Genomic DNA, 15,604 nt, shown 5'->3' on the forward strand with positions numbered 1-15,604 from the left:
ATCAACACTCACCGTCACCACTCACCCTCACCACAAATCTTAACCACTCACCCTCACCACTCACTCTCACCACACCCTCAGCACTCACCCTCCCCACTCACCCTCACCACACACCCTCACCACTCACCCTCACCATTCACCCTCACCACTCACCCTCACCACTCACCCTCACCACTAACCCTCACCCTCACCACTCACCCTTACTACTCACCACTCACCCTCCCCACTCACCCTCACCACACACCCTCACCACTCACCCTCACCATTCACCCTCACCCTTACCCTCACCACTAACCCTCACCCTCACCACTCACCCTTACTACTCACCACTCAACCTCACCACTCACCTTCACCACTCACCCTCACCACTCACCCTCACTACTCACCCCTCACCATCACCACTAACCCTCACCACTCACCCTCACGACTCACCCTCAACACCAACACTCACCACTAACCACTCACTGGTGATGGTGGGACCTGCTATAACAGCAGTGCATGCCGACTGTAGTGGTACCTGCTATGACTACAGCAGTGCATATTGTGGTGGTACTTGGTATGATTACAGCAGTGCATACTGCTGTGGTGGTACCTGCAATAATAACAGCAGTGCATACTGACTGATGGTACCTGCTATGATGACAGAAATGCATACCGACTGAGGTGGTACCTGCTATCACTACAGCAGTGTATACTGACTGGTGGTACCTGCTATGATTACAGCAGTGCATACTGCTGTGTTGGTACCTGCTATGATTACAGCAGTGCATACTGCTGTGGTGGTACCTGTTATGATGACAGCAGTGCATATTGTGGTGGAACCTGCTATGATTACAGCAGTGCATACTGCTGTGGTGGTATCTGCTATGATGAGAGGAGTACATATTGTGGTGGTGGTACCTGCTATGATTACAGCAGTGCATATTGACTGTACTCATCATTCACCCACACCATTCACCACTCACAACTCACCCTCACCACTCACCACTCCCACTCACTACTCACCCTCACCATTCACCCTCACAACTCACCACTCACCAATCTCCCTCACCAATATCCCTCACCACTCACCCTCACCACTCACCCTCACCACTTACCCTCACCACTCACCAATCACCACACACCCTCACCACTCACTCTCACCACTAATCCTCACCACTCTCCCTCACCACTCTCCCTCACCACTCTCCCTCACCACTCACTCTCACCATTCCCCCTCACCATTCAGCCTCACCACTCACCCTCACCACTCACCCTCACCACTCACCGTCACAACCACCACTCACCCTCACCACTCAACCTCACTACTCACCATTCATGCTGACCAATCACCACTGACCGATCACCACTCTCCACTAACCCTCACCACTCACTACTCACCCTCAAAACTAACCACTCTCTCACCACTCACCCTCACCACTCAGCACTCACCCTCACCCTCACCACTCACCACTCACGCTCACCACTCACCCCTCACCGCTCACCGATCACCACTCACCCATCACCACTCACAACCGCCACTCACCCTCACCACTCACCCTCACAACAACCGCTCACCCTCACCCTCACCACTCACCCTCACCACTCACCACTCATCCTCACCAATCACACCCTCACCAATCACCACTCACTGCTCACCATCACCACTCACGCTCACCCTCACCCCTCACTAATCACCACTCACAACCGCCACTCACCCTCACCACTCATCCTCACCAATCACACCCTCAACAATCACCACTCACCCTCACCACTCACGCTCACCACTCACCCTCACCACTCACTCTCACCACTCACCCTCACAACAACCACTCACCCTCACCACTAACCCTCACCACTCTCCCTCACCAATCACCCTCACCAATCATCATCACCACTCACCCTCACCACCACCACTCACCCTCAGCAATCACGCTCACCACTCACCCTCACCATTCACCCCTCACCACTCATCCTAACCACTCACCCCTCTCCCTCACCAATCACCCTAACCACTCACCCCTCTCCCTCACCACTCACGCTCACCACTCACGCTCACCACTCACCACTCACCCCTCTCCGTCACCACTCACCCTCACCACTCTCCCTCACCACTCACCCTCACCAATCACCCTCACCGCTCATCATTCACCCTCACCACTCACCCTCACCACTCACCCTTCTCCCTCACCACTCACCCTAACCACTCACCCCTCTCCCTCACCACTCACTCCTCTCCCTCACCACTCACTACCACCACTCTTCCTCACCACTCAACCTCACCACTCACTCTCACTACTCACGCTCATCACTCACCCTCACCACTCACCCCTCTCCGTCACCACTCACCCTCACCACTCACCCCTCTCCCTCACCACTCACTACCACCACTCTCCCTCACCACTCACCCTCACCACTCACCCCTCTCCATCACCACTCACCACTACCACTCACCCTCACCACTCACCATTCACCACTCACGCCTCACCCTCACCACTCACCCTCACCACCACCACTCACCCCTCACCACTAACCCACACCACTCACCCTCACCACTCACCCTGACCCCTCACCACTGACCACTCACCCTCACCACTCACCCTTCTTACTCACCACTCAACCTCACCACTAACCCTCACCCCTGACCACTCACCCTCCCCACTCACCACTCACCCTCACCACTTCACTCTTCCTACTCACCACTCACCCTCACCACCCACCACTCACCCTCACCACTCACCCTTCCTACTCACCACTCAACCTCACCACTGACCACTCAGCACTCACCCTCACCACTCACCCTCACTACTCACCCCTAACCACTCATGCTCACCACTCACCCTCACCACTAACCCTCACCACTCACCCTTACTATTCACCACTCACCCTCACCACTCACTCTCAACATCAACACTCACCGTCACCACTCACCCTCACCACTCACCATCACCACAAATCCTAACCACTCACCCTCACCACTCACCCTCACCACTCACCCTCACCACTCACTCCCTCAGCACTCACCCTCCCCACTCACCCTCACCACACACCCTCACCACTCACCCTCACCACTAACCCTCACCCTCACCACTCACCCTTACTACTCACCACTCAACCTCACCACTCACCTTCACCACTCACCCTCACCACTCACCCCTCACCATCACCACTAACCCTCACCACTCATCCTCACCACTCACCACTCACCCTCAACACCAACACTCACCACTAACCACTCACTGGTGATGGTGGGACCTGCTATAACAGCAGTGCATGCCGACTGTGGTGGTACCTGCTATGACTACAGCAGTGCATATTGTGGTGGTACCTGGTATGATTACAGCAGTGCATACTGCTGTGGTGGTACCTGCAATAATAACAGCAGTGCATACTGACTGATGGTACCTGTTATGATGACAGAAGTGCATACCGACTGAGGTGGTACCTGCTATCACTACAGCAGTGTATACTGACTGGTGGTACCTGCTATGATTACAGCAGTGCATACTGCTGTGGTGGTACCTGTTATGATGACAGCAGTGCATATTGTGGTGGAACCTGCTATGATTACAGCAGTGCATACTGACTGGTGGTACCTGCTATGATTACAGCAGTGCATACTGCTGTGTTGGTACCTGTTATGATTACAGCAGTGCATACTGCTGTGTTGGTACCTGTTATGATGACAGCAGTGCATATTGTGGTAGAACCTGCTATGATTACAGCAGTGCATACTGCTGTGGTGGTATCTGCTATGATGAGAGGAGTACATATTGTTGTGGTGGTACCTGCTATGATTACTGCAGTGCATATTGACTGTACTCATCATTCACCCACACCATTCACCACTCACAACTCACCCTCACCACTCCCACTCACTACTCACCCTCACCATTCACCCTCACAACTCACCACTCACCAATCTCCCTCACCACTCACCAATCTCCCTCACCACTCACCCTCACCACTCACCAATCACCACACACCCTCACCACTCACTCTCACCACTAACCCTCACCACTCTCCCTCACCACTCTCCCTCACCACTCTCCCTCACCACTCTCCCTCACCACTCTCCCTCACCACTCACTCTCACCATTCACCCTCACCATTCAGCCTCACCACTCACCCTCACCACTCACCCTCACCACTCACCGTCACAACCACCACTCACCGTCACAACCACCACTCACCCTCACCACTCACCGTCACCACTCAACCTCACCCTCACTACTCACCATTCATCCTGACCAATCACCACTGACCAATCACCACTCACCACTCTCCACTAACCCTCACACCACTCAACCTCACCACTCACCACTCACCCTTAAAACTAACCACTCTCTCACCCTTACCACTCACACTCACCACTCAGCACTCACCCTCACCACTCACCCTCACCACACACCCTCACCAATCACCCCTCAGCCTCACCACTCACCCTCACCCTCACCGTCACCACTCACTCTCACCTCTCACCCTCACCATTGACCCTCTCCACTCACCCTTACTACTCACCCTCACCACTCACCCTCAACACTCACCCTCACCACTCTTCTTCACTACTCACCCTCAACACTCACCATCACCACTCACTCTCACCACTCACGCTCACCCTCACCACTCACCCTTACTACTCACCCTCACCACTCACCACACACCCTCACCACTCACCACTCTTCTTCACTACTCACCCTCACCACTCACCCTCACCACTCACCCTCACCACTCTTCTTCACTACTGACCCTCACCACTCACCCTCACCACTCACCACACACCCTCACCACTCACCCTCACCACTCACCACTCTTCTTCACTACTCACCCTCACCACACACCCTCACCACTCACCCTCACCACTTACCACTCTTCTTCACTACTGACCCTCACCACTCACCCTCACCACTCATCACTCACCCTCACTACTCACCCTCACCACTGACCCTCACTGCTCACCACTCACCACTCATCCTCACTACTCACCCTCACCACTCACCGCTCTCCCTCACCACTCACCCTCACCGCTCACCCTCACCACCACTGTGGTGGTGGTACCTGCTATGACGACAGTAGTACAAGCTGACGTTTTGTATGTTGAATGTCAAAATCTAAATTAGTGAATGTGTGTGTCTGTTCAAAATGTTAAGCATACTTGGCGACACGTAAGCAAGATTTTAAAACGGGAATAGGGTGAGTGGTGGCAGTGAGGGTGAGTGTTGAGGGTGAGTGGTGAGTGGTTAGGTTGAGTAGGGAGCGTGAGTGGTGAGCATGAGTGGTGAGCGTGACTGGTGAGTGGTGAGGGTGAGTGGTAAGGGAGAGTGGTGAGGGTGAGTGGTGAGTGTGGTGAGTGGTGATTGGTGAGGATGAGTGGTGAGTAGTGAGGGTGAGTGGTGACGGTGAGTGGCGGTTGTGAGTGGTGATTAGTGAGGGGTGAGTGGTGAGCGTGAGTGGTGAGGGTGAGTGGTGAGGGTGAGAGTGAGTGGTGAGGGTGAGTGGCGGTTGTGAGTGGTGATTAGTGAGTGGTGAGGGTGAGCGGTGAGGGTGAGCGTGAGTAGTGAGGGTGAGTAGTGAGGGTGAGTGGTGAGTGGTGAGGGTGAGCGGTTAATGTGAGGGTGAGTGGTGAGGGTGAGTGGTGAGAGTGAGTGTTGAGAGAGTGGTTAGTGGTGAGTGGTGAGGGTGAGTGGTGAGGTTGAGTGGTGAGGGTTAGTGGAGAGTGGTGAGGGTGAGTGGTGATTGGTCAGTGGTAATTGGTGAGGATGAGTGGTGAGTAGTGAGGGTGAGGTTGACTGGTGAGGGTTAGTGGAGAGTTGTGAGGGTGAGTGATTAGTGGTGATTGGTCAGAGGTGATTGGTGAGGATGAGTGGTGAGGGTGAGTGGTGAGGCTGAATGGTGAGGGTGAATGGTGAGGGTGAGTGGTGATTGGTGAGGGTGAGTGGTGAGGCTGAATGGTGAGGGTGAGTGGTGAGTGGTGAGGGAGAGTGGGGAGTGGTGAGGGTGAGTGGTGAGGGAGAGTGGTGAGGGAGAGTGGTGAGGGTTAGTGGTGAGGGTGAGTGGTGAGGGTGAGTGGTGAGGCTGAATGGTGAGGGTGAGTGGTGAGGGTGAGTGGTGAGGGAGATTGGTGAGTGGTGAGTTGTGAGGGTGAATGGTGAGGGTGAGTGGTTAGTAGTGAATGGTGAGTGTGAGTGGTGAGGGTGAGTGGTGAGGATGAGTGGTGAGGGTGAGTTGTGAGTGGTGAGGGTGAGTGGTGAGTACAGTCAATATGCACTGCTGTAATCATAGCAGGTACCACCACCACAGTATGTACTGCTCTCATCAGAGCAGGTACCACCACCACCACCATATGTACTGCTGTCATCATAGCAGGTACCACCACAGCAGTATGCACTGCTGTAATCATAGCAGGTACCACCACAGCAGATTGCACTGCTGCAATCATAGCAGGTACGACCACAGTCAGTATGTACTGCTGTAATCATAGCAGGTACCACCAGTCACTATGCACTGCTGTAATCATAGTATGTACCACCAGTCAGTATGCACTGCTGTAGTGATAGCAGGTACCACCGCAGTCGGTATACACTGCTGTAGTGATAGTAGATACTGCTATCGAGTTGGTAGATACTGCTATATAGAGTTAGTAGATACTAAAACAGTCAGTATATACCACTACAGTCAGTCAATACTGCTACAGTCAGTATATACTACTATAGTCAGTACATACTACCACGGTGAGTAGCTACTAGAGTCAGTAGATACTATTATAGAGTGAGTAGATACTGCTATAGATTTAGTAGTTACTACTATAGTCAGTGGATACAACTATAGAGTCAGCAGATATTATACAGTTAGTCGTTACGACTATATAGTCGGTAGATACTACTGTAGGCCCAGTAAATACTACTATGGTCAGTAGTTGCTACAGTCACTAAATACTGCTACAGAGTCAGTAGCTACTACTGGCTCAGTAGATACTACGGTACAGTCAATAGATACCACTTCCTCTGTTGTATGTAAGGTGTTGTTAGTATATATACCTACGAGGGGTAAAGATATTTTTTGAGGGGGGGGCGGGGAGACCACAATTTTCGGAAACCTTTTGACATCAACTATTTACCCCACACTTTCTGCAACTTTTTGGACTTGTGCAAGCCTCTTATATATTTGTTGGTGGAGAAATGTACAAACAGCCCACCGGGCTTTGACAACACCTTAGTATCTGTGTATATATATGTAAGGTTTTTAAGAAATATATTTTTCACCCGGGCAAATCCGGGTACTTCCGCTAGTGCATTATAAAATAGACATGTCATTTTCCTACCTATTCATTATATACGTTATAGAAATGGTTCATGGATTATACAGAAATGTATTTGAACAGTCTAATTATGTTTTGCTTATGACAAATGGTACGGTGATGGTGCAATAATTGCAAACAAACGTAAACTTGATAACATTTAAAATACATTACAAATATATATGCAATCTGTCTTTGTTACATTTATTTAATTTGTATGTTTTGTTCATTATTTTTGTGGATTTTTAATGTAATTTGCAAAACCAAAGCAAGCTATTGCAGTCATTGGCTTTTGGGATTTTGTGAAAGGTTCTGTTGACAAAATGAATGACCTTCCCATGTGAAGCAGAGACCAAACACACCTAATCACCGTCATCATTAACACGAGTTTACAACAGGAACAAAATGTATCAGACTAGCCGTTATTCACAGGAAAGACAGGACAGATAATGCCTTGACCACAATTCACAACGAGGTGCCATAAAAACACTAGGAAGACACTCCAGTGTCTGCCCATGTACTGCTACCAAAGCAGTTTCTTAGTTCTCATTTTGAAGCCAGTGTGTAAGGGTCTACCTGTCTGTGGGTTTATGAGAATGCTGCCAGGTGGAATGCCGGCTGAGTCCAGGTGCAGCAGGTAATAGCTGGGGCCGCTGGCGGCGGGCGGGCCCATCCCAACGGCCATCCCTCCCGAGCCAACGAGGCCACCGGGCACGGGGCCTGGGACACTGGGGGCGGCTGTGGTGGATGTCTCGGCAGGGCGAGCAAGCGAGCCTGAGGACGACCCCACACTGCTGGATGACTCCGAGCCTGAGGAATGAGTGGGGAGGGAAATTGAGACATGCTGTAAGGTTAGGCTGTGTGTTTTACAGTTGTTCTCATACTACTGTAGTGGGTTCGAATTAGGTGCACACACACACAGCTTGGAGTCAACACTATTTATTAAACGGTAAGTAATATAACACTGTACATGAGGTGGTGACCACCTTCCTCAACTCACTAATACTCTGGAACACGACACAGAGTGGACCAGGCAGGCAACGGGCTACCTGGTCCAGGACGACGACCCGGGACTTGAGGACCGATGATGTCGTCTTCACTTCGGAGTTCAACCGCCCTGCTCTGCGTTCACACCCCGCTTATATCCGCTCCGGCGTGGCCGGCTCCGCCCAGGCGTGGCCGGCTCTGCCCAGGCCACGCCTCCCTTCCCAGGCCACGCCTCCCTTCCCCCACCTCTGGGAAGGTCCGGGTCCCTCCACCACGTGACCCCCAAGGCACCCCCTTGGGGCCCCCAGCCCTCGTACGGGCCGACACAGTAGTGACGTCCTATGTCACTACACTACTATAATGTGCCAAGAATGTGTGTGTCCCGCGCGTGACGTCACTCCACGAGGCCCACCCCACCGCGTGATGTCACTCCACATGAGGCCCACCCCCCCTCATTAATATTCATGAGCGTGTGCATTTTTACACTCACGCAGGTCGAGCGCAAACATTTTTTTACGCAAATTCGCTTTAAATTTGACGTTTCTTTATTGAAAGTTAATCAAATAAATAACTCTACGCAGACGTTTCTTTAAAGAAAGTGACGGTAAAAAATAAATTTACGCAGCACAGTACTACATCCGTACGTTACGTCACTGCAAAAGAGGCCCCCCCCCCCACACTAATAATCATGAGCGTGTGAATCACACAAGAAAACGTAAATGTACATGTTTAATATTTCAGCATCCATCCTAGGACGGGCAAACAAGCTAGTTTGAAACTTGTTAGCCTTAGGCTAATTAACATATTCCTTTATTCATTCGGAAAGCATTTCTGAGTCTCATTACTCATTTACATTTGGGTGCTGTTTGCATTGCTTGGCCAAATATATTTCTCCTGTGGGAGGAAAATGAAATACCCCACAAAAACAAAGTGATAATACTCAACAAACTTGAGTCTTATGAAGTGACACAACGAAAAGAGAAAAACAATCTCTTTACAGCATCTACGGTTGCTTACATCTGAAAAGAGAATATTACCGGTTTTTGAGAGCCGTCCCACAGAGCTCTTGTTGCTGCTCGAGGTGCTGTCCCCGCGTACCAGCACCGAGATGCCGCCGAAGCTACTGGCCTTGGTGACGGCTGGCCGTGACAGCCGGTGGCCCGAGCTCTCCGAGTCTGTGCTGCTCCAGGGCCGGGGCTCCGAGGGCCTCAACTCCGTGTCAGTGCTGCTCTGTCGCCCCCCGTTGGAGAGCCGCCCGCTGTCCTTCCGGCTTCTGTTTCGGGAGCACGGACACACGCCAACATTGTGTGATCGCCAACAATGACTGAACCACTATGGCCGATGGCGTCATCACAACGATGATTTCCGATGCTCTTCATAATTCAAAAATTTGTCAATATTTACAATGATAATTTTTGCATGACACAATCAAAAATGCACATTTCTGTTTACATACTTAAAGATTCTTGCAGCAAGCTTTGATTCACATCCACGACTTTTGACAATACATTATTTAACAGGGTGAAGTACATGGCAGTCAAATACAAGCGGCGTTTTACAATGGGAGCATGCAGCATGCGTGCAGGACAGTTACGTGCACTACGCAAAGCACCGCCAAGAAAAGTGGTCTAGTACCTAAAAATTTGCCGCCGTTTGTGAGTGCTATTAGGGGTGCTGCCATCCTCCTGGATTCTGTTGGTGTTATTAAACAGAATTAGGTGCATCATTACAGTTGTTGTTTCAGAGGTTAGGAGTCGGGTTACAGCAGTTAAATAACGAGCCGACGGGTAAGAGATACATGAACAATAGTCATTAAAGGCGGATGCTCACCTGATTTCAATCTGAGGAGTGTCTTGCGCAGATATGGCCTAGGAAGAGACGAAACAAATGTACACGTTATCCCTGGAACTCAACGACAAAGGTATGAGTGCAGGTGTTTTTAATTTTTTAATTCTGAGAGCGCAGCAACGCGATGACAAATGTGCGATGAGGGATTGTCGCAAATTGCTGTTGTGCAGGCATGGAAGCGAGTGCGAGCGCTCACATCCTGAGCGAAGATTCTCACTCGGGCACGCTGGTACTCCTCCTCCCGCTCCTCAATTGACTTGCTGCGCCGCTCGCCCTGCAGCAGCCGGATGCGCTAAAGTGTGTGGAATACGGCATGAAAAGCAGTGGGGCCCATACAATTGCATAAAACATTTTGGGTTTGTCAAAGCAACATGGCCAGACGTTTGGAAGATGCAGACATGTTGATTTGGAAAGAGTCACCTCCCATGAGTCACTACTCTGCATGATGTTGTCTCAAAAACAATGGGAGCATGACACAACCTTAAAGCTGTGTGTATATTTTTAATTGAGTGATTTATACAGCTAGTAACATGTTTTGTTACCAGCCTTAAGACTATACAAAATCAATATAAAATGTTTGGTCATTGGTCAATCTGACTTTCTACAAAATGGAAGGAAATAATTAAGAAATAAAAAAATCTCAGTGCATCAAAACTGGCTGTGTGTCCATTGTCACAGACAAGTGTGCTCACCTGCATGTCATCTTTGTCCAAGCTGGAGTTGTCCCTCTTTAGAATGAAACGCTTCTGAGCTTCATCACACGGACCATCATCTTTAAAATGCTCCGAAAACCTCTGCTCAGGGCTGTAAGGGAGCAGGGCCAATAGGTTTTTACGTTAAAGATAGAGTAGCTTTAAACAAAATACATTGGGTCGGGTTGCATGTGGCAAGATGGTGACAAAATGGAAGTGTGTGGTAACCCTGGAAACATGGGACTTGAATCTGAATAAAAGCTGGTGTTTTAAGGCGTAAATAAATGAAAAACTCCTGACCTACAATAATCTATATATATAAAAGGGAAACATGCAACAAACTTGAAATTTGCCATGTGGGTACTTTCCAGACTGTACACCATGCAAAAATTATAAAAATACACCTTTGTAATTTTTTGGGGGGAGGGGGGCACAATAACGCATATATTTTGCACGCAAGTGAGCGGTGACATCACATCTCTGTCATGTCATTCGCATGTGACAGCGTGACGCAGTGTGCCTGCTGACGTCACGCATCCCCCCCAACCCTCCGCGTAGGCCGTGTCCCCCACAAATGCGTGGCTGGGGGGGGGTGGAAATAGCTAACAAACTTTTAATTTGCCATGTGGCTAGCTCCCATACTGTACACAATGTAAAACGTATAAAAATTTACTTTTGTATTTTGGGGGGGGGGGGGGGGGAGAATGACCATGAAGTGTGTGGCGAGAATTGATATCTGATGAGCGTTTGTGGTATCGATTAAACGGGAATAGGCCGATTCTAAAGAAATCTACAACCTTCGATTCCTTTGGTGGTTCTAAAGAATCGAATCTTGGCGCGCGAGCGTAAGTTTTTTTTCCACCGCACGTTGGGTTTTATTTTAATTTTTATTAATGAGGTAATGATCAAAGTTCTTTTTTCATTTGTATATGGTATGTTTTTCAGTTTTGAGAAGTTTTTCAATATATTTTCCCCCCAGGCAATGCCAGGTGCTTCCCGCTAGTAATAGAATAAAGTATTGTAATCCTTATACAACAGAATAATAATGCAGTGATCATCAGTGCTATGGAGAACATGAAAATATGAATTAGGTAATAATGTATTTTCTGCCAATTCCAAAGTGGTTGTCCTATGGAACACGTTCTTTGCATTAGGAACGTTGCATTTGTTTGCACTGGCAGAGCCATCTGATGGAGATGAGAACAACCCGAACCTCGTTTGAGCACGGCACCACTTTATAACTTCACAGCTGACTTGATTTACCATGAGTGCCGGCTCATAATGGTCACAACCATGAACTATGTTGATTGTGCTTGTAAAACAGCCAATACACCTCAACGTGCTCTCATAATCACCAGAAAAAACGTACACAAGAAACAAAAGGGCAGACCAGTGGTGCCGTGATTGTTCACCCACATGCGCGTGCTGGGCGTCTTGTTCACCACCACGGCCTTGCCCGTCTGGTCCACGTTGTGGTCCATCCCGAAGTAGGCAGCTACACGGTGCACGAGCATGCGGTGGTACGACGTCATCGGTGGGAATTTCCTATAGTGTTGCCTGAAAGAGATGGTGCGGTATGATGCTGGGCACTTGGACCTGAGCTCATACATGAACCATCACAATCCGTATTGTAGAACTCATTCCCTCTGGCGAACTCCATCAGTGAGGTCAACCTACTTGTGGTCTTGTACGAAGTCGGTGAGCTCCTGCTCCATCTTCAGAAGCATCATTCTGTCTCTGCGAGGTAAAAAAAAAGAAAGCATGTGCATAACAAAAAAAATACCACAAAAATGTTATATTATGAAGCTAAAATGAGTGTGGATAATGTCTGCACTCCTAACCCCTAATCCTAGCCCAGAATAATTCATTTCACGCCACACCATGCATATTGACGTAGCAGCGAAACTACACACGTTCCCCTGTTCATCGCTGTTGGACACCAGAGCATTTGTCTTGAGTTTCCCGACTCTAGGCAGCCTCGTGCCTTGTGACTCTAGGCAGCCTCGTGCCTTGTCCTGGATAAATATGGCATGTCCACAAAGGAAACGTGTTACTAAGAAGAAAAAACATTACTTGACCGTCACAATTATAATTACTCATATTTATCAATGATCTCTTTCATGTACTTCATTCAAGGCCGTCTCACTAAATTGCGTGGAATAAAAGTCGTTGTTTGGAAGTCCTGAATGTGATAATCATTGTACTGCGCACATATTTTATACGGCAAGATCAAAAGAAGTCTGCCAATATTTATCTAATGATTCAGGTTTCAAAATTACATACAGTGTGCTTTAATATTTTTTTAACACTTCTGAAAAATTGCAATCAAACCACAATAAATGTGCTTCCGGGCTCTGGAGAAGATTCCAGGCATGTTGACAATGATGGCGAACAAGTGGAGACTCTGACTTTTTGAAGCTATTCATATACATTTGTTATCATGTTATAGTGTATCATTCGTTCTTTTTCCATTAAAAACTATGGTCCCATATAAGTGTTAACAAAAAAGTTGAAGCACCCTGTATATATAAAAATTTACTGAGGAGGCTATTATTGCGCAACATATTTAAATAAAATATTAAACTTTATTCTCAACTAGTTTCTAAAGCCTGACTTCGCCAGGCAAAAGTAATTTTTTTTTTACCTGATATGATTATTTTATTTTTATCGATGATCATACACCAACAACTGCAAACTTGAATGTTTATAAACTGCTCAATTTAAAGATTGCTCAATTCAAAGATTCCGTTCTTTTTTATGCAAAAAAACTAAATGTATCAACTTAATACTCTATGAGGGGAAATTCCTATATTTTACTGATTTTAAATTATACAGATTTGAACATCATAAAATGCATAATTTTCATTCTAAACCACTTTAATCCGAAGTATCTCAAAAACAATAGAAGATAGAACAATGGTTCTTGCTTTAATTTTATTTACTCTTTAACGTTCGATCAAACGAAAAAAAACCGCAATCTTATATTTTTTATGGTTTCTGAATGACACACACAGCTGTTTATGGACCACTTAAAATCGAGATTTGGGGGTCTCAAAATAAAAAAATCTCGGATTTTCAGATGTTTCCTGTTGTTGGTGTCCTAAAAGCTACCTATGTACCACATTTCAGCGTTCTACCTTGTCGGGAAGTACCCGAGAGGTTTTTGCAACAGATGAAGATCTTTATATAGATATAAGATATTGAAGTAACTTTATTTCAACAAATTGCAGCATGCAGAATATAAAGCACCAATTTATATTTTTCATCCACAAATTGCAGTGTAGTAATTATTTTTGAAAGGGCACCATACAGATTGCACGAGTCAACTGCTGACATACACATACTGATCTCAGTATTAGTACATGTGCGAATCTCCTCGTGCATACCAATTAGCGCAGCAGTTGCACTGGCGCGCTAAACACTGACAAATGCGCAGGGCTCGCGCTCCGCTACCCCTGTACGCACACTGCTCGCTCCAGCAGCTGCTCGCAGCCGATCTAGCACAATGCGGTCTCGGGAGAGAAATGAAAGCTTGCTGCAAGCACCCCCAGTATTTCAGTCAAGTCTGACGCGACCTACATAGCGGTACACTCGCAGCACCCAACCACTAAAGAGCAATATAAAGGCTGCCTTGCGCTTAATTACAGCATGGCGGCTTTTTAAATTGACAAAATAAAGCCCATTTTCTTTCCTGCATTGTCCGTCCCCGACGGCTTTTCTGGAACACGTATGAGGATTTAGTGAAGAGCGCAGCAGAAAGAGGATCTTGTCAATAACGGCGTGCCTGACTGCATACCACAGCTTCATGGCCGAAAATGACGATGCAAGTGCAGTGGACCTGGGGTTGTTTCTGAGCGTGTTCACCAAGAACTCGTGCACGTCCACACCCGTTGAGTCAGTGTAGTCCTGGCTAGAATCTGCAAAGATTGCGATCACCACCCGTCAGCATTAATAGGCAGCTGTTAACAGTGCAAAAATTTTGATTTTGCAATGCCCACTGCACGACTACTAACTCAAAGGGCAACTATGTGAATAACATAATGCAAAAAAATATTACAGCTTAAATAGCGCCTTTGATACAATCTCAAATATGGGGAAGAAGCCCATGGCTGTACAAATATATTTAGTTATTTAAACGAATTGAAATAAAAAGTATGTGTAACATCAATTTTAATGGCAATAAGCAAGAACGATGCATTAAGAATTAATTATCACTACGGCCTTCACAAATTGCTGTCAATAGAGCTGCAACATCACAATCATTCATGTACACATTCTAAAAGACATGGTCAAAGTAAACAAATCACAACTGATATAAAAACAATAAAAATCTCACTACTGTCTTCATTAACAATGCCTTGCAGCACAAATATAAACACATATCTGGCTACGGTGTTAGACAGTGTGGAGAGTGGATAAAGGCAATGACCTGTGATATTATTCTACTATGTTTGTGGTATAAGGCAGTCTTCATTGCAAAGCTGTTTTTGTTGGATATTCGTACACCACTGCCACCTTCATTTTATTTGTTACATTTCATTTTCGTTAACCCACGTATTTTTTTACAACAATGGACCAATAAAAGGGCTGCACATGTTCATGTAAACAAGCCACTGAGGAAAAAAAACATTCAATCTCTACATAATTGGGTCAGGATGAAGAAGCTGCAGCTCGCAGGGGCTGCGAGTTGCAGCTGAAACATGTGCGAGCATCACATGCAGCTCACGAACATCGCCCACACACAGGAAATTAGATGCCCGTCTAATTTAATGGGGATGCCTTCGCAGGCAGGGGTAGAACC

The 15,604-nt window shown here is 47.6% G+C and overlaps 1 protein-coding gene across 1 annotated transcript in view; it reads right to left on the bottom strand.

Annotated features, from left to right (window-relative positions):
* The window catches only part of LOC144932179 (R3H domain-containing protein 1-like), a 116,810-nt gene that overhangs the window by 42,308 nt on the left and 58,898 nt on the right, over nucleotides 1-15,604 (bottom strand). The window contains 9 exon segments of the mRNA XM_078856135.1: nucleotides 7,853-8,086; nucleotides 9,301-9,536; nucleotides 9,899-9,955; nucleotides 10,094-10,131; nucleotides 10,308-10,403; nucleotides 10,804-10,915; nucleotides 12,220-12,360; nucleotides 12,481-12,540; nucleotides 14,642-14,720. Coding sequence (XP_078712261.1) covers nucleotides 7,853-8,086; nucleotides 9,301-9,536; nucleotides 9,899-9,955; nucleotides 10,094-10,131; nucleotides 10,308-10,403; nucleotides 10,804-10,915; nucleotides 12,220-12,360; nucleotides 12,481-12,540; nucleotides 14,642-14,720 — 1,053 coding nt within the window.

The sequence above is a fragment of the Lampetra fluviatilis genome, chromosome 1, assembly GCF_964198595.1.
Source record: "Lampetra fluviatilis chromosome 1, kcLamFluv1.1, whole genome shotgun sequence".
Lineage (NCBI taxonomy): Eukaryota > Metazoa > Chordata > Hyperoartia > Petromyzontiformes > Petromyzontidae > Lampetra > Lampetra fluviatilis.